The sequence below is a fragment of the Grammomys surdaster genome, unplaced genomic scaffold (assembly GCF_004785775.1).
Source record: "Grammomys surdaster isolate TR1022 unplaced genomic scaffold, NIH_TR_1.0 325, whole genome shotgun sequence".
NCBI classification, from domain to species: domain Eukaryota; kingdom Metazoa; phylum Chordata; class Mammalia; order Rodentia; family Muridae; genus Grammomys; species Grammomys surdaster.
Genome location: NW_021604744.1, coordinates 942,324 through 968,057, shown reverse-complemented (window position 1 = coordinate 968,057; position 25,734 = coordinate 942,324). Strand labels below are relative to the sequence as shown.

Below are 25,734 nucleotides of genomic sequence, written 5' to 3'. Positions count from 1 at the left end.
TCTGGAAAAATAGAGATATTCTGCTTTATACTATCCAATATTATTATCACATGGACCAATGGAGGATTTGAAGTGTGAGTAAGCCAACTAATAAACTGAATTTTTAATTAATTTCATTTAGATTTAATTCAAAGCAGCCAAATATTCCTAATGATGCTGTGCTGAACAACTAACTCTAGCTGTGTGATCTTGAGCAACATGTCTTAATTTTTCTATGCCTGTATATCCTTTCCACGGAAATGGAAATGATAATAGCACCCCATAATACTGAAGTAATGAATAAATGAGATCATATGTAAACCCTAGGGTATTTAGTATAACATGAACCCCCAATAATGGTACTGTAGAAGCCAAGTGGAGCTAGTTTGCAGTTATATTAAATGTATTGGCTGGTCCCAGAGGACCAGGGTTCAACTCTCATCATCAATGTGGTGGCTTGTAACCACCTACAAGTTGGATCCAGGAGATCCAACATCCTTTTCTGGTCTCTATGGGTACCAGGCACGCACATAGTATACAGAAATACACCCATGCAAAATACTCAAAAACATAAAATAAAATATAATTTAAAAATATACCCAAGATGCTATATATTTTTTATAAATTATATTTTTAAAAATTTGCAACAGTGAGAAATGGAAATAACATGTAAGAAAAATGATTATAAAGTATCTCTAGGGCTGTAGTTTATTACTGCCCTACGTAGCAACAAACTGATATTGCATTTTTAAGTTTCCTTGAAAATTTTCTATGACTTTGTATCTTCTTCTTGTTAGCTTCTAAGTGGGATGTGTGTTCCTTACATATGTAGCATTTTTTTGTCTTTCATTTATAAGCTTGACTTTTGAGTTTTGTTTTACTTTTGTTTTCTATGAGAATTTGAACTTCAAGGCATATGAAAAAGAAAAAACAAGAGAGGAGAAAGTAGAAGAGGAAGGGGAGGAAATAAAGGGGGAGGAGGAGGCAGATGGGGAACTTGAAGGTTCTTTGTTTCTGGCTGCACTGTTCTTGGCCAGGCTATCTTCCACAGCCATTGTATAAATGTCCACAAATGCCACAGGGATAGTGGGGGCTGCTCACCACATGCTCTGTGTGCTGTTGCTTCTGTCCCAGGTTAGCCCCTCTGTGCCTTAGCCTGTGCACTCTGTGGTCTTCTGTCTTTGGCTTTTGTTCCCTAGATCTTCTCACATTTCTTAGCTCTCAGATTTTATGTCCATTGCCTTGAAAGCTAAGAACAGAATGCCTTCTGGAAAATAATCTATTTTAAAACAAGGTTTATACTCAAATATGTTAATGTTTACTTGTTTCTATACTGGTTCTATATATTAAAGTCAAATATACAAACCACAGGATACACATATCTAATTTTAACAAAATATCTATTTCTAGTGCATTTTTTCTGATTAACATGAGTCATTTAGCATACACAGCATATATATTCATGTACGCGATATATTAAAACATAATTGAGTTTGTTTCATGGTTCATCATTTAGAAACATTAAATTAAAAATTGAACTTTGGCGCCTTCAAATGCCTCAATGTGTCAAGCATTTGTTGCCAAGCCAGGAAATCTGAGACTGATGCCTGGGATTCACACAATGGAAGGAGAGAACCAGCTCCTGCAAGTGACCCTCAGACTTCCAAATGTGTGCTGTGGTAACCTGTACTCCTTGCCACATACAGATAAGATGTGATAGTAAGAAAACAGAACTAATTTCTTGAACAGTTTACCTCCTCCAAACAGAGTCTGTAGTATAATCCACTATGTTGACCTTTTCTCTAAGAAATACTGAGAAATTGTCTTTCGAGCAGTGATTTGGAGAGAGCTCTGGATTATGGCATGTTCCCTACATGGGAGGAAAAGGCAAAATTGGAAAAGCGAGCATCCGTGGCTGTTAGATATTACAATGGTGTTCCACAGGCAACACATCCCCTCCTTTGGAAGACGCAGTGTAAGCATCACAAGGACCTTCAAGTGCTCACTCTTACACTTCCCGTCTGAGCTCTAGTGGGTATAAACCCTAACTCCAAAAGAAAATGAAAAAGAGAACCACTGCAGAGATGTTCATGTCTTCTTGTTTTCTACTTACTACCACCGAATTTCCAAAAAGACTAGGATGAAAAGAAATGGCCTCACTCAACTTTCAAAAAGTATAACAGAATCATTAAATAGATAAATCCAGAGTACACACAGTTCCTTTTCAAGATTAAAAATTAAAGGAACTACTGAGGTCACCTAGAGTTTGCATGGAACAGCAAACTAGTGGATGTTTTATGCATTACCCTGCTCTGGGCCTGCCTTCCCAGAATGATGGGGTGATGAATAGCATTGATGGTCCTGATAGCTAAAGGTTCCTCCTTTTTGTGTGTATGATAGACAAAAGATAGGTTCTACCTTTATCTTTGTTTATAAAGGAGGAAACTGAGGCAGAGACAGATAAAGGAAGTGGTCTAAGGTTGGGCAATGGCCTTGCACATGAAGCGGATGCCATAGAGACCAAGTGCTCTGATATAAGGACTGACTTAAGCACTTATCTAGCATGGTTGGCTGTCTCCACATTTTTTCTCAGTAAAGCAAATGCTTTACAATAGGAGAAAAAGAACTAACCACAAAAAGATCATCAAGAGTAGGAAGTGTTTTAATCCTCCCACCTTCCCTAGTAACACATCTGAACACAACAGGGAAGATATGAATGAATGGATGAATGAACTGATGACTCAAGTGCAGCTTTTTTATTTTTTAAATCTTATTTGATTTTTTTCCTGGTAAACTAAAAGAAATCTACTACATTCCATATAGTGGTCACTGGGAATATAGTTTATCTTAGAAAAGGATGGTGCTGTGGTGCTGTTTGGTTGTGGGACGCTTGTGCTTCTGAGTAACCCCTTCAGATATTATAATTAGTTTGGTCATGTCATCCCACATTTCCCATCCTTCATTTCTCCTTTCAGCAATGGTCCAACTTCAAGTGAAAACTTCAAAATTTATTTTAAATGTGCTAAATTATGAGATGTAGGAGGAAGATTTTTTTTTAAATCTAGAGAGGTAATCAAGCATTAAAGCTGACACTAACTTAACTGATTATTAATGGTCAAGAATTTTTCATATTTTTATAATAGAAAATGATAACAGTAAAAACATGAGCAGAATGATATTTGGGAGTACTTATATACCATATTATAAAAACATGTATTGCATTTACTATGTATGCACAGCATAAGAATGAAATATATTTAATGTTAACTATAGAGAGCATACATTTAATAGTAAACACATTTAATTTATCTAAATCACGTCATTGAAGTATTTATAAATGTTTTTATGAAAACAATCATGTTTGTATGAACATCATTTTTACTTTATGTTTTGCTTGAAATGGTTACATGTAATTCCTAAACAAAGCGTTTAGGGAATGGAGAGACAACTTGTCAGTAACCCCCTGGCAGGTCACACCCATTTATAACTCCAGTCCCAGGGAACCTGATATCTTCTAGCTTCAGTGGGAGACTGGATCACACATGGTCCACAGGCATACATCCTGACCAAACACCAACATACATGAAAGTTCAGTGGGAGCCTGGCACACACATGGTCCACAGGCATACATCCTGACCAAACACCAACACACATGAAAGCTTAACTTTTTTATACTTTAAAGTTAAAATATAATTACATCTTTCCCCCTTTACCCCTCAGACTGTCACAAGTATCCAAATTCTTAACATCTTTTCTCAATTTCTACAATTTCAGTCTCTATAGTCATACTCATATGTATGTGATTTCAGGGCTGACCACTTGATATTGAATAATCAGCTAGAGGTTTCTTCCTTTTGGAAAACTATTTCTTCTGCTCTCAGTATTCCTTAGTTGTGGGACTTTAGCTCTTTGTCTAGTGTTGGGGTCCTATGAGGGTTTTCCATATTTACAAGCCTGTTAGTGTCATCTTTGTCCAGGTCTTGTTTAGGCAACCATGCTGTTGAGACATCATGGGTGGGCGTCCATCCCAGGCCCCCAATGACATTTCTAATAATGTCCTCTTCAAAGATATTACAACTGGTAAGCAACTGAGGTTTTTTTTTCTCTAATGAAAATTTGAAGAAACTACGAAGTTAAACATTTGGTGAAAGATAAAGAAGTCACAAAAGATACAAGAGACAAAAATCGAAAGGAAATTCAAGAAAAAATTCCAAAGCAAAAACTGTTGTAATAAATGAGAATGCAATGGAGAAGAACAGTAAACTTAAAATTGATTCTGTTAGGAAGATAAATCAAACAAGTCTTGGTACAAATTGATCCAGAGAAAATCAAGACATGAGACTGGAGAGATGGTTCGGTGGTTGCAAGCACAGATTGTTCTTCCAGAGGACCTGGGTTCATTTTCCTGCACCCACATGGTGGCTCACAACTTTCTGTAATTCAAAGATTCAACACCCTTCCACAAACATAAATGCAGGCAAAATATAATGCACCTAAAATAAAAACAAATCAATTATATAAAAAAGAAAATCAAGACAGAGTCATTCCATATGATTATGATTATATTGTGAATCCTTTTATATCAATTAATTTGAAAATGTAAATAAATTGACTCATTTTACAAAAAACTACACCTGTATAAGATGAAATTTTCAAAATATGAATGATTCTGTAACAACAAGAGAATCGTTAGCAGTGGTTTAAAACCCCACAACAAAGAAATAGCAGCCCAGGCTGCTTTATGAAAACTGTGTTAAAACATTCAAGAACAAATTGTTCTGGTCACATACAAGTTGCTTCAAAGAAGGAAAGAGAAAGATGCCTTAACTATGAATGTTATATAACCTTGACATTCACACTAAATAAAGATGGTTTGACAAAAATAGCCAATTGTTAGAGTCTGAGTTTTATTCAGTAAAGTTAATTTTATTTTTAAAGCCATGATTATGCCTACATATGAAGACCTACTATCATAACTCATCTTATCAGAACATATTAATTAAAGTAACATGTTCATCTCACTAAAAGTACAAAATATGTTCAAAAAAACTGAACATACATTTTGTATTCAATGAAGGAATATAAAAGAAGTTTTTAATCTAATAAATAGAGATTGCTAACAATCTTTAAAACAATATTTGTAACAACATATAATAATCTATAAAATCTATGGCATACAACACAGTGAATAGTAAAATATTAAAATAATTTTTCTTAAAAACAGACCTAAAATTAAATGATTTATTATGACAAGTATATTAGTAATAAAACAACATCTTAAAGTTTTAATAACTCAAAACAGTGAAAAGTGCACAGTGAATAGCAAGGGGACAAATGATCACTTCCTCACACACAAGACAGGTGACACTGCTCAGTGGTAAAGCACTGGCCTAGTGTGCATGAGTTCAGGACTTCCATCCCCAGTATCATCATTATTCACACAAAGCAAACAACAACAACAAATATATACAACCAAAACACACACACAAAAGCCTGGTAACTCAGTTCAGTGACAGAGCCCTTCCCAGCATACAAGATGTCTAAGTACAATTCACAACACAACACAACACAAATGCTAACATAAACACACACAGAGAATCAAGAACAGTGTGTGTGTGTGTGCATGTGTGTGTGTACAAACACATCTGTATGTACAGTTACACATGAATATAAATCACATTTTTCATAATCCGTTTGCAGATGAACTGAAACAATAACTCCTTTGTTAAGTGACAAACAAAACAAAACTGATGAATAAGCTAAAAAACATAACTACTAAAGAAACATTTAAGATTCTCTCATGATGTTAAGTCCAAGCTTGATTTCATATTTTTATACTAAACCTGGGTGTCACTAACACGTTTGGGAAATGAATACAAAATTAACAAATGGTTCATGTTAGCATAAGACTTAGCAATGAAGAACTGTATGTTAACTCCATTTGATGTCCTCAAGAAACCTGTTACAATTAAAATTTCAGCACTGAAGGGTCCCCCTTGTAATCTTTAGGTTGGTTTTTTTGGAGATGTTTCTTAAAAACTCAACTATTTAGCAGTCAGAGGAAGGCATAGTCCTTGTCAAATAAACTTATATTGACTACAGACTTTCTCCCTCTGTTCTACACATTATATTCTGCATATGTGTGCACTCGCACACTTGTGTGCACACATACACACACACACAAGAGGTCCCATTGCTATGTTGCTGTGCTATACAGTTGGAGCATCTGTGTAGTTTCAGATTTTCTGTTTGGTTCATTCAGCTCTTGATGTTCTGTTGGTCTGGAATTATGGGAGGGCATCAGAGCTAATGAGGGACTCTGGGTGTGATTAACTAGAATACTCTCCAAGTATGAGCTGGAAAGAAAAGGCCCAACATTGTACAGAAAGAGTGCTTGTTGGCTTGGCAGTTTCATCTAAAGAATTGTCTCCTCGGTTCCCAAAGAGAGAAAATAGGAACCAATGTTCAGGAACTGTTGCAGGGCTGAGAAAAATAAGGTGGAATTTGTGTCCTTTGAGTGGCATCCAGCTCAATAGTTGGGAACGCATTCTTTTTCTCTTGAAGCAACCATTTTTTTTTTGTGTTTGTTTTGTTGCCTGTGGCTAAGATCCATGTTTTGAGTTATCAAAAAAAACATTTATTTTCAATTTCAAAATTTCAAATTTTTCTTAAGAGATGCAATTTCTAACTCTATTTTCTAAACTCAAGACAATCATGATGAAGGTTACTGCAGAGGTGCAGACATAATGCTCAGTTTATGACCACCTAGACACTTTACAATGCTCCAGTTCTGATTCATTGGCTGTTTTTCATTGAATTGCCGAAATGTCCTGAAGGGGGGTGGTCAGTTTTGTCAATTATACCTTTAAAAAGATAGTCAACAGGAAGTCTCAATAGCTTATTGGAAGTTCTAATAAATCATAGAAACTAGTTTCTCTGAATTTTAACACCAATGTAAGGAACTCAAAGAATATCCAAGAGGACCAGACATGTTCTGCAGGTAAAGGGGCTACCCCTACTACTGCACACATTTTGGCTAATCCTTTCTTGTTTTTCTGCTTTCACATGTCATCCCACCCTCTCCATCCTCCCAAGTGTAGGGTAGCATCCATCAGAAAGTGATGGGATGAGCCTATAAAAGGCAAAGTTCTGAAACACAGGAGATGACAGGGCTGGAGCTCCCACTAGAGACCATCCTATGGTCAGGAAAGGGGTCCTCGGCAGTCATCTAGGGCAGGTTGTAGCTGGCCCATCTCCTGGTTTAAGGTTGGAAAATCCATACAAATATGGAGGCTAGGAAAAATAGGATTTGCACTACAATCTACAATATACCCTGGCTGTGCTCACTGCATCCCCAAAGCCAAATCTGGTGGGGCTCATTTGATCAGCTCCATTGTCCACAGCAGTGCTGGATGGTCACCACACAATGGATTTTGACGCTACATTGAGCACAGAATATTCATTGTTTGTTGTCCAGCCCTTCTTTGGGTCACAGGCAGATATGCAGTCCTAGAAAACTTACACTCCCATTTCACCATGACCTCTTGATTTCCAAAGTTAAATGAAGACATACTTAAATTTAAGTAAAAATGTGTTTTGGCTTACTTTTAAAAAAGCAAAATAAATACAAGGAACTAAAATGTTTATGAATAACTGAGTCTTTATTTGACCATATTTTCTTCTTTGCTTAGAAAAAAAAATGAAATATACCACTATGAGGAACCTAGTTTTTCATTGAAAACAGCACAGAAAACAAACTTTTTACTTCTAAAATATTACTATTAAATGATATTATTGGAGATTGAAGTATTCAACTTTAACTTTGACAACAGTGAAGGATACTTATCATTTGGAATAGCTTAATATGAAGACCCAAGTGCTTAGTTCTTGAATAGTCAAAAAAAATGTTCAACTCAATTTTTAAAATATAGCTTCCTTTTTCAAGTCTGTCCAGCTGAAGTTATGAAATAGTTCACAATTATCTCCAAAATATATTCCTCCCCCTTTGACTTGATCCACCAGAAAAATAAAATGTCAATGACTAGACTTGCTAACACAAAGTTAAACTCTTAAGTGAATATGCTTTGCTAGTAGTGTGTAAAACATAGTACAGGAATCACAATGGGTTTTAAACAATGCTACACAATGTATCCACCATCTTCCTTCTTAATCCTCAGAACACAGTAGATCAATCACACATGTGGCATAATTGTCACTGGCTAGGTGGCACACTGTGATTGCAATTGTTTCTGCATACTAAATTCTGTAACTAAATCCTTATGATTTATGAGCTTTTTAGAGACAGTACTAACAACAAAACAGCAAAGATAGCTAAGCTTTTCAAAGCTTACTAAAGGACTCCTTCAGGGACCAATTCTCATGGTCTAATTCAATCATCCTGAGGACACAAAAGATAAAAGTTTCTGTCCAGTCCCTTAGATCATGGAGTCCGAGCTCTGCTGCCTGTCTCTCAGGCTATGGCTGTTTTCTGTTTCCTTTCTGACTTAATCTCACTCTACATTTGAAGATGTCCTAGTATTTGATTTCTTGGCAAAAACATGACTAGCAGGTAAAATATCTTTAACATTCATAACTTTGGAAATATTTTTCCAGTCCTATAAAAATTATACAATTTTATAGGCCTAAGAAAAACAAAGCCAAGAAAATGAATAACTGTTTAATTGGCCTCATTCAGCCAGTAAGTTACCTGGCCAAGGTGCAAATATTGTGACCACATTCTTGGTTCTCATCCCTCATTTTAATTGCCCAAATGATCTGCAACTGTAATTGTGATTTAACAATTCGGACCATCATGTCTACTTCCACACCGCCAAGAAGCAAGTCTACAAGGAACATTGAACACTGTAAACAACTCAATTTAGTGATCCAAAAATCATCATAGTATTGCTAATGTACGATTCCTATGTAGGCTAAATTTAACAACCCCAAGGTTTTGCAAGTGAGAATTGCTCAACAGTATGCAACATTATTATTTCCTTATTAAATAAAAGAGAAGAATATGCTAATTTTATGTATCCTTAATTAAAGGAGTCTATGAATCTATATCTGTTTGACCCTTAGGTTATGTATATTTGTTTAAGCGGATTTTTTAAAAAGCTATATTGTTGCTCAAAGATAGATTGTATGACATTTTCTAATAGTACAGAATGTCAATGAAATCCCAACTGGGGAAATAATTCTAATTTTCAGCCCATTCAAAATCTAACTGAGATATATACCAATTAATTAATATAAAATATTAAATGAAGGTGAAAAAAGAATACCAAAAAATGTCAATTTTCTCAAGTATAATTTTTCTAATCTTTCTTCTAATGAATATATAACTATGTATTAATGCTGTAAATCTTTCAAAATATTCTTAAGAAGGGATAATTATTTTCTAAATCCATATTAAATCATTTTCACCTCTGGAAGTATCTTTCAGATTTGCTGAGGATAGGCAGCAACTGTCAATACACTTCACAATTCATCCTAGTGCATACACATGTGTCTACTCATACAAATGTTTTTTAAAAATATTTTAAAAATAAGAGCCTTAGTACCTACAGTGTATTTTACTCTATTTTAATCCAATGTCAGTATTGAAAATTAATCTATTAAACAGATGTCATAACCATCAAAGGATCACTACCCACGGCTTTTAGTGCAGAATTCCTTTCTCTATAAAGGATTTGTTACAATATAGTAAGTAGTTAGTAGTATAGAAAGTTTATTAACTTGTTAAAACCAAGCTAATAAATACACACACCCACAGTATTGCTTATTATTAGTAATCTTGTATTAGTTAAGTTAATCTAGTCTAACTACATGCCCTGCAATATATTGTAAATACACTCATCTGAGTACTTACTAAGTTCTCCTTCCCCTTTGGAAACATTGTAACAATAAGTTTAGTCTCTCAATCCTCCACCTAGATTTATCAAGGTGAGACTATATAGGAATACTTTGTTGCATCCCATGGTGACTTTTTTACTTCTTATATTGCCTTGATTTGATATTCAACATTACCAGCTACCACACCAGAAGTCTGGCCGACTCTTCTCTTGAACAGCTTGATCTTACAGTTTATCATAGTCCCCTGAACAAGGAATAGAGCCCTATGTATTTTCTTGGTAAATAACACAACTTTGTACCATAATGTATGTCCCCATTTTCTGTAATGTGCCGATGTATTTTTAAGTCATAGTAACCAAACTTAACAGGCCTCTGATGCTCTTAAATCCCACGGGCTATTCGACCTTGACCCTCACCATCTCCTTGTACTGATGATTCACTTAGTTTTGATATCTTTCTTCTATGTCCCTGTCATTCACCACAGCTTGATCAACTTTCCTGTTTGTTGAATACTAGACCTCCTGCAAATGTAACACACATTCCGGGCCTCAGGTTTTCAGTGCCACATCTTGATTTTCTTTGAAACCAACTAAGAACCATCCAGAATATTCTTCCCACATCTTTAAATCAAAGGTCTAATGATATTCTGTAGTTTAGATAAAGGTGCAGGCTCTTTAAATTACTACAAGCTATTGTTTTCTAGTAAGGTGAAGGATGGGAAAACTTTTCTAGATTAGTTAATTTCTTCAGGCCCACTTCTGAGTTAAGGGCAATTTTCACATCTTCAATTATTAACTGCTAATTTTATTACCCTTCTTTACTCTTCCACTAGCCTTTTCATTGATAAATTGTAACCTCAAAATGATAAAATGTTAGGAAAGTAACTTCATTCAGACTAATTTTTAGGATCTTTCTTCCTCTTGTACTTGTACATAGTCAGCCCCTTTGATCTTGATTCATTAAGCTAAGAAAGATCAGAATTAAGTGAGACCAATTTCATACTTAAGAAAACTCTGGCTTCTGAAGCTCAAATGATGCCTCAGTGGTTAAGAATATATGCTTCTCTTCCAGAGGATTGGAATTCAGTTTTCAGCACCCAGGTCAGGTAGCTCATCACCACCTGTAACTCAACTTCCAGGAGACCTGATGCTCTCTTCGGTCTCCATAAGTTCAAACATGTAGGTGCGCTCACGCACACGCACACACACACACACACACACACACACACACACACACACACAGAGAGAGAGAGAGAGAGAGAGAGAGAGAGAGAGAGAGAGAGAGAGAGAGAGAAATACATTTAAAAAACAGAAATGTTGCCTTTCCTAGTCTTTTGTGTAGAGGTCAGAGTGCTTGTCTGTTGGGGTGGGGGAAGCCCTTCCTCTTACAAGCCACTCATTTTCCGTTTTATCTTAGCAAAACATATAAGAAAGATGATTGAGATGGCATTTAGGATGATTAAAACTTTGAATGGCCAGGACTCTTGGACATAGGCACAAAGCAGAGCAGAAGTAGTAATTTCAAATTGCATTTAATTACAATGTAACTTATATGAACATGTGGGATGTTGAGGGTTGTTGTCATGTAGCTTCCAGATGCTCCATGATTTTCATAATAGCACTATCTTTAAGTCATTAAATAGCTTATCTACTGTTTGTATCTGAATAATAATGACATCCTTTTCCTGTCAGCATTAATATCTGCCTGATGTTATTAAGAAGAAAAGTCAGCCTATCTGTCTTCCCTCCTATCAAATAAAAATTCCAGTTGACTCATTATGATAAGGAAAATTTACATTAATTAAAGATGGTCCTGACCCCAAAAGTTCAACTATATTATAGAAATCCTACTTTTAAATTGCTCTAGTTATCATGCCATTAAACCCTTAAATTGGAATTCTGGAATATTCTTTGCTTCATGGCAGTGTGTTCCAAACTTGTCTCTATACACATTTATCTCTTCTCATCGCAGTCAGAAGCGGTCTGAATCACACACTGTGTACAAACCTAGCTATAGACTCTGTGCTTACTTTTTCATTTAAAAAAAAAAAATGGTTTGCTTTGAAATTCTTCTGAGGTACCGACAGTATAGCATGCCGATCTATCTACCAGGACTCTTCCCCAGGTCATGGCATTGTTCCAAGACAACAACTGCTGGATAGGTGTTTCACGCTGAGCTCCTGGTATTCTACATCTAGTTAGTCTTCTGTTATATTTATTAATTACTTATGAACATATAAACAGATTGTTGGTATTTTTACTATGGAAAAGCTAATGTGCAGTTCTGTGGAACTCGTAACAGAACGCCTGTCATATGGTCATATAAACCTGCTATGCTTCTCCCATCTTCACGTAGAATCCTGCTGTTACAAAAATTGTTTGTTTTGACATATATATTAATATCTTTTACAACCTCATCCAACTGTCACTTTCCTTGTCATACTACATATAAGGAACAAAACAGTTTCTAAAATTATTTCAAATCCTTTTCTTGCCTGTTTGGGGTGGGGAATAGAAAGTTTTTAATAGGTCATTGATTTTTTTAATTGACAGATAAAATTGTATGTGTTCACTATGTAAAATGTACCTAGAAGATGTTATTAGGAGGTGAAGATGCCCCTCTTCTGCCCCTTCCCTCCCTACCTACCCGGACGTTTCCAATGCTCCCATGGGGGAAGCTGCTCCGCTGGGGACATTTCCTGACAATGAACTTAGGATGGATTAACTTCTCCTTGAGGGAAGAACTTTCTACCTTCAGATGCTGAGCTCTAGCCAAATAGGAAGGCCCTTAGATTGCCGCAAACACTGAGCTTGCACTTGAGACAACGCCAGGCTTGTCCCCTCTTGAGAGTAGCCCCTTCCAAGTCCTGCACATGCCACATCTGAACAGGTGTGAACAAGTACTGCAAGCTCCCTCAGAGTCCAGTATGAGTAAGTATGCACCAATGCCCTGGAGGAAGAAACTCAAAAACCTGGAAAATACACTCTCTTCCGTATGCTCCTGAAGTTCATAAGAAACCAACTCAGAACAGATCCTGCTCTTCAAAGACAGCCAGATCTCCAGACTCTCACATAATACCATCATTCTGAATGGGATTATTTCCTGCAGCTGTTTTTGCTGCTGTTTTTCTTCACGAAATACTAAATGGTAGTAGAAGAAAAATGGCTGAAGACTGAGATATGATTGAGTGCGTTCTGGTGTTGTAATAAAGATCATTACCTGAACATTTGTGAACCCTCTATTTGGAAAAATCTGATCATGAAACCAACTATCAAGGCACAACCATAGCCATTAAGGATCAGAAGAGCGTTCTTTTGGTGAACTCGCTGCAAAGGCCACAGAGAAAGATGAATATCATGACTCTCCCAGCTCTTCTCACTGCAGCACATGAAAAGTCTAGCACCTCCTCCTTCTTTCTTTAATACAATAATCACTTTTTCTCTTCACTAATTAACTCAGAAGAAAGCTTATTGAATATATAAGATGTGCCGTTTGTAGTATTAACATCAACCACTTCTGACAGTCACATAGTGTTCTTTGGGTTTTCCATGAGCCAGATACTGATTATATACATTAATTCATTCAATGACATCACTCTTCCAAAGTGGGTACAGCTATTTGCTGGTGAGCAACTGAGGCACAGAAACAAGTCTACTTGCTAACAAAGTGACAGAACCAGGCTGTAACCATGCATCTTTTAACTCCAACATACATATATGTTGTTGGCTTCTCTATCATATAAAGAAAAAAGTGTGGTCTGATGTTCAATGCTCTGAGGAAGACAGACAGGGAATAAACACACAGGCAATCTTGAATTTCAAATGCTGGTGAGAGCTAGAGAACATGAATATTGTCATACTGGTAACACAACAAACACTGGAAAGGCTTTACCCATATAGACTTGGGATGACAGCAATGACCTTTGGTGACTCTTGTCATACTTAAGAAAAGTGGAGAAAGTAAGGTACCTAAAAATACTTTTGAAGAAACTAAAGCAGAGAAGCTGGGAGGCACTGAGCAAGCAACCCAGCACCTTACTACACAGCCTTGTCACTATGGTGATGCTTCCTCTGGACACTCAGAATGATGAGCCCAGGATGGGCTGGGGGAAAGAAAACCCACTTCTGTTTGCATGCCTCCTGAGTAAGAGAATACAACCTGGGTGAGATGCCTCCACACACCCTAGGTAAAAGTGAGTACTTCCTTGTTAGCTGTCTTCCATCCAGAAGTCTAGGGCAGAGACAAAACCTTAAATTCTATTGTATCTTTTTTGATGAAAAAGAAAATATTCCCTTACATAAGCTTCTAGAAACAATTTAAGATAAGATCTAAAGTCAGTGAAACAAGCAAACAAAGCATGTCTGTAAGATTCTACTGCTACTGGACTGGGAAACACTGAAGCACACTTTTACAGATACAGAAACAGAATGAAGTTTCCGAGGAGCGAAGCTCCCTTCCATGTTGATTTAAGGAAGAAACAGGACTTCATTTTCTCACATGACAATTACAGATGTAGTATAGAAATCATAAAAATAAAAAAACCAAAAAAGAGTTTTTCTTTTCCTTTTAGCGAGTTTCTTGTCTGAAGATGTGGGAAAGGGTTACATCTCTGGTCACCATTACTTAACTCATATATTATTACGTGCCCAGGCTTTGCACTAGGAATAGTTCATATATCTAAGATTACTCCCAAAGGCAGGGTGCCATTAGTTACTAACTCTGTATTTCCCCGTCTCTGGCTTCTGATTAGCAATATTCTAAAGGGATGTGGGAAAGAATAAGCTTTTCACTTTGCTAATATGAATGTCACATATATAGACAAATAAAATACCATTTTCAGGTCTAATAAATTAAATATATTTCTAGTTCCTTTCCCAGAACCATTATAAAGTTGTTGTTGATGATGATGATGATGTTGTTGATGATGATGATGTTGATGAGGTTCTTCATTATTTTGTTTTGGTTTAATTTGTTTGTTTTTGGTGTTTTGTTTTGTGACATGGTCTCTCATCATAACCTGTCCTGGGACTCACTATGTAGTTCTGGGTGGCTTCAAACTCATAGATATGTATCCACTTGCCTCTGTGTCCCTAGTGCTTGGATTAAAGGTATCCATCACTGTACCAGGCTCCTTAAAATGTTCAAGGTATCATATTACTACAAAACTGTCTGCATTTGCTATCTTAATGTGTCACCTCATGTAGGATCTGATACTCTACCTGACTTCGAATGCCATCATATTAAAATGATAGCCACACATATAAGCTAGTTAGCTAGCTTCAAATTAAGTTTAAAAAACAACCAATAATCAGATGCTACATTAAGTCTCACATTTCATATTTAGAAATTTTCCCTTAAGATTATTCTGGATAGTTAAACTATAAACATAAAAAGCTTATGCAACATTAAAGAGCACAAAACAGGAGACATTCAAAGTTCAGCACTTTCAGAGAATATTTAGTACATTAAGTACTGTGTCACATTTCTTACATCCCCAAAGGTAAAAAAAACCCAAAAAGCAGAAGACTAAAAACCATGTTGAATGTAACATTCCTCACAAGTATCTCGTAAAAAAAAAAAAAAAAAAAAAAAAGCAGAAGACTAAAAACCATGTTGAATGTAGCATTCCTCACAAGTATCTCGTAAAAAAAAAGAAGCAGAAGACTAAAAACCATGTTGAATGTAACATTCCTCACATTCCTCACAACCATGTATCGAGTCTCATCTCATTTCATTAAAATTTGTAAATACAATTTCACATTGATCTCTTAATTGAGCTCTCATCATAATTATTTTATTAATACAGTTGATTAGTAACCAAAATCAGAAGTAAAAATAACAAATTCCAAAGCCTTTAAAGGTATAGTATTTAGGAATATTTAATTCTCTGGATGAATAAAATTTCTTCCTATGTACTGCAGTACAAAGACTATCGGGACATTTTAATGGTGTGGAAATAAAAATAGAATATTTATTTCGCGTCTGAGTACATGACAGCGTGTGTCGCTGCTCCAGAGTTTACCGTGTTCTGTGTGATCTACTGCAGGAAAATCAAAAGCTCACACTGTAAGGTCTGAGTTTTTGCTACTTGAAAAGTGTGCATTTTCCCCACAGGTAGTTTTCTTTATTTATTTTTATTTAAAAATACAGTTTTAGGATATAAATCCTAATCAAAATAAAAGACTCAACTATGTGTTTTTAGAGAAGTACTCAAACAACTCTCAGACCTTTGAGAAATAATCTAATTTGAATTACCAGTCTAAATAGGTCATTTAACTGAGAAGAATTAAAATAGTAGTATAGGGTCAAGTGTTTTCCTGAAACATATGCAGCTTGCGTGTCCTGTTCTCCTCAAAGTCAAACCAGTATCATGAAGAACCGTAATGAAGAAGTCTATGGCACACCACAGTTATTCTGCTCCTGAAACATCAATAAAATTAACAAGAGTAAAAAGACACAAAGCTAGGGATTTATTCAAGCTGGGTAGAGCAGAGTGACCGAAGGTACATACAGGAGGATGACAGAATGCTCGTTCCTGCTTCTCACATACAAACTTTCACAGTAAATGCAAATGCAATTCAGCAAGACAAACCTCAAACAAACACTTCAGTCCAGGTTAAGCTCCCATCAGCTTCACCTCTTAGATGAAACTAAGAAGATAAAGAACCTTTCCAGATACGGATATAGAGCCTGAGATCCCAGCACTAGAAGGCTAAGGTGACCATGCCAGCAGTTTGAGGTCAGCTTCTGCTGCACAGCGGGACCCAGCCTCACAGAATAACAGGAACTTTAGCATGGCCTGGCATCTTTAAGCATTTCCTCATCTTACACATTCTGATAAGCTTAGGAATTAAATCCCTCCTCTCCCGGAAGCCTTCAAAAAATAGAATAAACATCTCCTTAAGACTAAGATACTTAAATAATGATAACAATAAATCATAAATATAGATATTTAACTGCTGGGGACATTCAAGATCTCTCCATTCCAAAGGGCTTCATCAATGTGTCAAAAACCAAGGTCCCTTGACTTTAGACTCAAGGCAGGTAAGGTGACAGAAAGGGGCAACAGAAGTGCAGTGAGCACAGGTTTTGTTTCTGGACTCTTCAAAGCCACCAGAGAAGGCACTCCTCATTCTTTCTTAACTGAAAGTAACTTTGATCCCGGCGGAGGTGGGAGGGGAGTCCTTTCATATTCCTCAGCTGGCAACAAACTACCATACACTGAATAAAGGAGAGATCACTGATGCTAATGAAGCCACCCGCTTTCCTAACACCCCTTCCCCAAAATGAGATCTTGAGAAATCCCCATTCCTCTAAGACCTCTCTGTTTAGAGATGAAATGGAAGGACCTTGGCTGACAAGGAGACGGAGGCGTGGCGTTGGGAAACTGCTAAGGAACACTCTAAGCTACGGTTTTTTTCTTCTTCTTCTTCTTCTTCTTCTTTTTAAGAAAACCGGGGGTGGGGGGATGCCTAAACAAAATTAAGATTCATTCATCACCAGATGAATGATAAAATATTTATGGTTGCCCAAGACAAATTTACACGCCCCCCCTTCCTCGCAACATGCACACACCCTGAAGCAAAGACGGAAATAATCCCAGGGAAGGGCAGAACAGGTTGGCTTGCTCCTTCTACTATGAGGTCTCTAAATCCTCTTTTCACCCGCTTGTATTAGTCTCTCCTAGTCCCCAGCGTGCGCACATAAGAACACACACACACACACACACACACACACACACACACACACACACTCACACACGGAACCCAGACGCTAAGCGGCCACTTCTCCGCCCCCACCCCCTCCACCCCATCCTTAGTTCTGAGCGGACTGCCCAACAACTGCTCAGCCTCCAGGGTGTCCCTCTGGGTGGCGTCCCTAGCATCCAAGAGGTTCGGAATGCCTGGGGCCCTGGCGCCGGCGCCAAGGTTGAAGAACCAGGGGGCTCCTCATTCCACGCCCTCAGCCTGAGAGAGGATTAAGTTGTCCCGACAGGCAGAGCTCAGGAAGCGGTCCCTCCCACACCAGCCTCTCCTGAGCTCGGAAACCTAGGGGTCCCCAGCCTCCGTGGAGGTGAGCGTGCACTCACCAGAGGTGAGCTGCATCCAAGCACAGATCTTGTACACGGTGGCTGTGTTGCAGAAGAAGAAGAGAGTAAAGCAAACGATGCAGGCGATGATGAGCATCATGGAGAGGCCGATGAAGAAGGAGGCGGCTTTGAAGGCGCCCGAGGGCAGCGTAGAGAAGTCAGTGAAGCTACCCCTGCAGGTCAGCTCCCGGGAGAAGCCGTTGCCGATGCAGTAGTGGAAGAGCCCGAAATAGCCGGCTTGCGGGGTGTCCACGCCGTCGCCAATCCAGTAGGGCTGAATGAAGCACACCACGTTAACGATGGCAAAGCAGATAGTGAAGATGGCCCACAGCACGCCGATGGCCCGCGAGTTCCGCACATAGTTGGTGTGGTACAGCTTGGCAGCTTCCTGAGCCGGGAGCATCGCGGCGGCAGCAGCGGCGGCTGCAGCTCCGGGCATTCTCCTCCTCCTCCTCCTCCTCCTCCTCCTCCTCCTCCTCCTCCTCGTCCGCCTCTCGGTCCTCCGCCTCCCCCCACTCCCGCCTCTCGGCGCGCAGGAGACACTCTCGTCCGAGCCGTGTGTGTTGTAATTCCCCTGCCTCCGCCTCAGCCCAGCAGCACCAGTCCTAGAGTCTGCATCCTCGCTCCCGGAAGGTGGGCGGGGGAGCGGGGAGCACCCCTCCGGCTCTCCAGGCACAGCCTCTCGCCCCCCTCTTCCCTCCCTCCTGGCCCCGGCTCCAGCCCTGCTCAGCACCCTCCACTTCTCTGCCCGCTGCTGCAGCTGCTGCTGCTGCTGAAGCCTGCGAGCCCTCACGCCCCCTACTCTTCTTCCTGCCTCTGACCCTCTTTCCTGCAGGCTCTGCTGGTGCCCTGGGGCGCAGAGGATCCGGGCTACTCGGAGACGCTCCTTAAGTGTCAGACAGGAGTCAGAGAAGCAGCCTTGGAGTTGGAGGAATCTAAGAGTGTGCCCACAGGAATCCTTGAGGCTCTCCCTGGATCCTGGAGGGTGTGCTGCCGGCCACGAGGCTGATCCTGAGAGCTTTTCATCACCGCACAGGAACGTGCCTTGACCTTTGCATCTCTGCAGAGAAAAAAGAGGCAGCAGTATGGCAAGTGTAGGCGAGAAAGGAAGAGAGATGTGGTGCCCTGGGGAGGAGTCTCTGTCAAAACCACAGAATTGCCCCTTGTCTAACTCTTAGGTAACGTCGAGTTGGCAGATGGAGACAGGAGAAGTTGGGTAGAAGTCATGCCTGGAGGGTGATCCTCTATTGTTTCTCGTCCCACTTTTCCTCTATGCAACCAAATGAACTATGGCCAATCAAAGCCCCAAGTTTCAATTAAAGTCAAACCTTTTCTCTCCCACGGAGTTTGTAATAGATGGGGATCGCATGCACAGAAGTAATTGTCACAGAATTGTAGAGTTTGTTTGAAAACATCGGATAATTTGGCAGGTGTTCCATTTATTGCACAAATGCACAAATACTCATTGGCGGCTAGCATGTGCTAAAGATAACGAGGGCGGCAAGGGATCAGTGCTTTAACGGTGGAAGCATTTCCACCTCTCCCACAACCCAAAGCTCCAGTTGACCAGAGCATCGATTTTCGCATAATTTCCCTGGGTCGTTTGCAAACAATTGCACAGCTAATGTGTACTTTGCACTGTCCCCTTCTTTCATTTTCTTTCTCCATTCTTGCTACTGTTCCGTCCTTTCAAAGTGAGTTGTGCATTGCTATCTCTAATTCTTCTACTGCCATTGGTTACAGTTTGGTCCCTTCTGAACCGTATAGTGAACCCAGAATTCTCAGCAGGAATAGATTTTGGTACAAATAATTTTAAACTCCATGAATGCTGGATTCTTTGAGCAGATGGAAGAATGCACCCATAGACTTTCATCCAGAAGTCTGTACTATGTAAATGACCCTTCAGTAAAAATCGGCCCAAAGTCCAAATGATGGAGATTAATTATGCTCTTGATCTGAAACCCTGAGGATGTGTAATTAAGGTGGGGGGTGGCACAAAAGGGATAGAGGCTTAGGATAAGGGACACAAAAGCTTCTGCAACTATGAAAGATTCGGAAGCTCGAGTGTGGGAATTTCACAGAGAGCATTTCCTATGCATCCAGCTGCAGAATTACAGTTCAAGGCCCGTGAAGCAGAGTTTTGAAAAGAGGATATCCTTAGACAGATCAGGGAATGTGGTTGCTGAGGTAAGCCAGAATTCCTATCAGGTGTATCTATAACCTTTCAAAAAGTCTTTAAAATATCAAAGTGATTTAGGACAGATGCAGAGGGTGACCTAGATGTGGACACATTATGTCTTTAAACATATAACTCAAGAAGATACATCTTCTGTGTGTTTGGTGGTAATGAAGGGTCAGAACTTCTGTTAAGTTTCATTTCTGAACTCCTCTAAGGCTGTTGGTTAATCACCATTTTAACTTGGGAGGAAGAAGAGAAAAGAAGATGGTAATAAGATTTGTAGGGCCAGTTGGCAGGCAATATGTTCTAGGGCAAGGAGACCCCAAGGCAAGAATGGACAGTAATTTCTAGTGACTCTCCCAAGCCCTCAACTCCCCTAACCCTGCTTATATAAAGTGGTCTTTCTTTGAAATCAATGCCTTAAAAAAACTCACTATTCCTGTGATTGAGTTTGGAGGCTGCTGAGAAGAGAAAGCTTCGAATCAAAAAGCCTGTTTGTATCTTGATGCTTAAATTGCCTTCCAGGACAAAGAAAAGACTGGTGAATGACTCAGACTCAAAGGTTGTGAGTCAAAGAGCTTTTCTATTTGAGGCACGCCAAAGGAAAGCCTTATTCTTATTCCAGGTTTGGAATTGCTTCTAGGTTCGTGCTCAGAATCTGTATATCAACAGGCACATTCAAAGGTGTCCACTCTTGTCAGCAACCACTGAGGACAGTCCAGAGTTTGCATGCTGTTAGTTTAAAGTGCTCCCGTGCATTCCCCTAAGAATTCATCATTTTCTCCTTCAAGTTAGGATCAATATGACATGAAGTAGACCATGTCAGTAGACTTCCACAGGGTCTTGTACTATAGCAGATTTTTGGGCTAAAGTAGGTTCCTCCAAGACTCTAAGAACTATGGATGACCCAGAATGATAAATTCCACAGTAGACTGTGCCATCCAAGAATGAGTTCTCTACCATTCTGCAGCATGTCTTGCCACTAGCATTTGAATCTTGACCTTTACACCTAGAAGCTCCACAGGTAAGATTAATCCCATCCTTCATTTAAAATTTTTGACTTCCTCCGTATAGATCAGTGGTTCTCAGCCTTCCTAATGCTGCAATCCTTTAATACAGTTGCTCAGGTTGCGTGACCACCAGCCATAAAATCATTTCCGTTGCTACTTCATAACTGTAATCTTGCTACTGTTATGAATCATAATATAAATATCTGATATGTAGGATATCTGATATGCAACCTGTGAAATATTTGTTCAATCCCCATGGGGTCACAACCCACGGGTTGGGAACTACTGATATAGACTCAAGAGTTTGAACAGCAAAACATATGTGAGACTCTGAAATCATCCTGTCACCAGGATAGCTGTTTGGGGGAGGAGGAAATAACAAAACTAGCCTGATTCATGCTACAAAGTTGCTATTGATAGAAAGGTATTTTGAAACTATAATATGATTCATAAGTGCTAAATAACTGGTAGAAGTCTGTCTTTGACAGCATAGAATTAGAAACACTGAATGCTCAAATCTCACTGTTGAAAATACGTTTCTCTTACTGCCACAGAGGGTCAGGAGTGAAACTCAGTCTTCACTAAGTGTCTTAGTGAGTGCTGGTTAGGACTATACAAGATGAAAACACTGAACAATAGTTGGGTTGTGGGGCCCTCCTAAGGTCAGACATGAAATAAAGAACTAAAGTCTTTGATCACAAATGACCTTGATGCAGCACAGGAGATGTAACCTTGGGACTGAGACCTAGCTATCTTCACCTTGCCACTAGAAGGCCAGGCTCTTGAGGGTCTGTTTCTCTTCTCTCGCATTTGGTGAGGAAGAAAAAAACAGGAGATACATTCTAAGGATCCTACTATAGTAAAATTCTATTTTTACAAAGACTAAGATGGCGTCTTTAGAAAATTTAAAGAAAGAAACTACTATTTTAAAAAATAGGAGACTTATCAGATTATGACAAAGCAGGCATTTTAAAAATTAAAAGCCTTTTCTGAAATTGCATAGGTATAATTTTGTAAGCAATGGATTATGATTGTCAGCTGAGTCATTGCTTATGATCAAGGTCGTCAAGTGAGGATTGCTAATTTCTGTTGGTTAATTGATTTTTAGTGTTATGCTCAAGGTCATTAGATCTCATTGCAAAATACAAAGATTCTAATGACTAAGCTCTCTTCACCCCAACACTCTCTCCTCTCTCCCCTTGGCCCTTTAGTTTCCTTCAGGAGTTTTAGAAATCAGGACTACCACTTAGTTACTCAATCAGTAGGCTAGCACTTGCAATCAGATGGGCTGAGTGTCTCAGCACTCTTAGAATGTCAAGATCAAATTGAGGTCCAGGTAAGATGGTTCTGCAGATAAAGAGGCTGTATGACCTGAGATGGCCCCCAAAATCCACATGGTGGAAGGAGAAAATAGACCTCTGAAAGGTGTCCTCCGATCGCCACATGTGCACCTACTGGATATGAGCGTGCCAATCTTAGACAAACAAACGAACATAAACCAAATACATAAATGTAAAAAAAAATCCACCCTCTAGAAAAGGGAAAGCTTACTCAAGATACACATCTTCAACTTGGGGTCATACCGGAAAGCACGACTATTTGGATTCTCTGCTGTGAGCATCTTTAAATACATATCTTGTCCCCCATGCCGTAATCATTTAGATCTCTGAAATCTCAGGTTGAGATTTTTAAGAATCTCTCTAAATAACAGAGTCCATATTTTAAAACCTTACAATCCCAATGCCCTTCTAAATAATAAGAAAATCTATTCATAAGGTTGTGTTTTTACCATAGTCATACGCAAATGTGAATATTAAGGATTCAGTACTCTGGTGCCAGGACACATTTTAATGCCTTTCAGGTTCTGCTGCAGAAGCCATTCAAACTCTCAGCAGCTTATAACCACAGACATTTTCCTCTGATCTACACCACATGATCATCACTGCCTGGCTGTGGTTCTGTCTCATGCAGTGGGTCTGACAATGCATTTGTCTTGACATCCCCTGGATTTGAGTTGAAAGAGAAGCTCCTATTTGCTTCATGTTGTTTTCAGGAAGAGAACAGAGGTGGGAAATGGCTCATGCAAATTGTGAGCCTATAAATAAAACTGTAGCATATCATATCAAGGAACTGAGTGAAAAATTAGGATGTTTAATAAAAGTCCACTAACTGTATTTATTTTCAATTCTATCAAAAATTATATTCATATATGAGTTTTATTTCAATTCTGTGGATTACTTTATTTTAAATAACCATTATATCCCACCGATATGTGCATGTTAGTGGGGTTTATAATAAAAAAATATTGACAAGGTGTTAAAAGGACAATACTCAGACGTGCTGTATGATTAGGTCTGTTAAAATTCCATTTATTTTTCCTTTTATTGAAGTTGGCTTTTTTCTCACATAGTCTACCCTAATAACAGCTTTTCCTCTTTCTATTCCTCACAGTACTTCCCCATCTCTCTTACCAGATCCACCCCCTTTCTGCCTTTCATTAGAAAACTAACAGGCTTCTAAGGGATTGAGAGAACTTCTGTGTCAGGGACGGGAGTGTGTGTTCACTTCACCTTTCAGCTTTAGGACCCCATCTGGTGCAGACTCATGCAGGCTCTGTGCCTGCTGCCAGTTTCTTGTGAGTTCATATGTGCATCAATCCTTATGGTCAAAAGTCTTCATTTCTCGGTGTCTCCATACACTCTGGTTTTTACGTTCTTTCAAACTCTTCTGCCTGAGGGTTCCTGAGGGGAGGAATTTGATGGAGATGTCCTGTTTAGGACAGAGTGTTCCAAGGTCTCTTATTCTCTATATAATATCTGGCTGAGTTTCTGTATTTGCTCCATCTGCTACAGGAGGAAGCTTCTCTGATAATGGCTGAGAAAGGTACTGATCTATGGGTGCAGCTGAATGTTATTAGGAGTCACTTTATTACTTTAAGTTCTTTTAGTAGATCAGTACTATTTGGTTTTACACTAGGTCCCTGGTCTGTCTAGTCTCAAGTTCTTAGTCACTCAAGTAGTATTAGGTAAGGGTTCCATCTTGTGGGGTGGGCCTAAAGTTACATCAGATATTGGTTAATCACTCCCACAAACTTTGTGCCACCACTACACTAGCTTACCTTGCAGGCCACACACCATTGTAGATCAAAGGGTTTGTGGTTGAGTTGGTCTTTATGTTTCTATTTTGAGAGTGTGCAGACTACCTTCCTGTACCAAAGACATTAGAGTGTAGGAGTGAAGACCCTCTGTGGGTACCAGCTCAACTTTTTCATGTTCAATGAGTCCTGTAGGTGTTGTCTTCTGTAATGGGGCTTTTTGGTCAGTCTGTGGAGATCAAAATGTGTATCTAAGTATTAAGGATTGGCACGTAGGAATGAGGATAGGCTAGAAGGGGGTTGGGAGAAGTCCAAGAATGGGAGGAAAACAGGATATATCATCAAAATCTGCTTGTCCCCTGAGAATAGCATCTGAGAGTGAGTAGGAGAGGCCACAATAGTCAGCTACAGATATGAGGATGAGACTGGAAAACTGCATATGGAGAGGGAAAGAGAGAGTGAATATCCTAAGCTCACCTACCTACTGCCCTGGCAGCCTTGGCTGCAGTTTCCCAGGAGCCTCTTGGAATTAGAGGCTGGGATAAATCAATGACTGGGGTAAGGAAGTTTGGTTGTGTTCTCCATTAAAGATGGGGGCAGCAGGGAGGGGAGGTTCCTGCAGGCAATCTGCTACAGAGCTGGGGATGAGATCACAGGATTCAGAGAGGAGAGAGAGGTGAAGACTCAAATTAGGCTGGCTGCCTGCTTCCCTATAATTGTATTATAAAAATAATTTATTTTTAAGTGGAATTTAGTTTCAGAGTGAAAACATGTGTTTTCCTATGGCTTTCTAGGAGTGCTAGTGAAGCCACGGATCTTGGAGGAAAACCTGTAATTGGTACTTTAATAAACTTTACTAAACCAGAACAATTCCTAACAGCAGTCTAAACATATGTTCTTGTACCCACAGGAAGTTGTGATCTCCGCCTCTTATCAAGGACCAAGACCATAATATAAAACCATGAGCAATTAAAATGTGGAATTGTGGAGCTCAGTTCACATGGATACATCTAAAAAAGATTACTTCTCCTAGGACTAGAGAATGCTCTGGAAGAGGGGGGTGGAGAGGTTGTAAGAGCCAGAGAATCAGGGCGCGTGCTCTGAGAGTGAGTCTCCTAACGCCAGAAGCCACGGGCATGAGGTCTCACCAACATGACTGCCTAAACATGAACTGAACAAAGACAACACCAGACATGCCAAATGGGCATGGGAAAGCCCATGAGGCCACAACCTGACACAAAGAACTGTAGTTAGCTATAAAATGGTGAGAGTAAAGAAAACAGTATTACCCAGGAAAGAACATGCCCATGGGTTATTCAATACCAAATGGTCAGTCCTGCATATAAACATGTAACATTATAACGTGTGTGTGTGTGTGTGTGTGTGTGTGTGTACATATACAAAGTTTAATGAAAACTTGGGTCGTGAACTTGAAAGAAAGTAAGGCAAGGTATATGGGAAGATTTGGAAGTAAGAGAAGGGAGGAATGTAGTTATAATCTCAAAAATTTTAAAATTAAGAAAGAATT

The 25,734-nt window shown here is 39.1% G+C and overlaps 1 protein-coding gene across 3 annotated transcripts in view; it reads right to left on the bottom strand.

Annotated features, from left to right (window-relative positions):
• Lhfpl3 (LHFPL tetraspan subfamily member 3) overlaps positions 1-18,531 on the bottom strand; it is a 516,547-nt gene extending 498,016 nt beyond the window's left edge. For all 3 annotated transcript variants that reach the window (XM_028778135.1, XM_028778136.1, XM_028778134.1), the window contains exons 1-2: positions 18,415-18,531; positions 17,924-18,381 (exon numbers count right to left, since the gene is read on the bottom strand). In XM_028778135.1, the coding sequence (XP_028633968.1) occupies positions 17,924-18,362 (439 nt within the window). In that variant the 5' untranslated portion in view covers positions 18,363-18,381; positions 18,415-18,531. The remainder of the gene's footprint in view (positions 1-17,923; positions 18,382-18,414) is intronic.
• Positions 18,532-25,734: the final 7,203 nt, after the last annotated feature.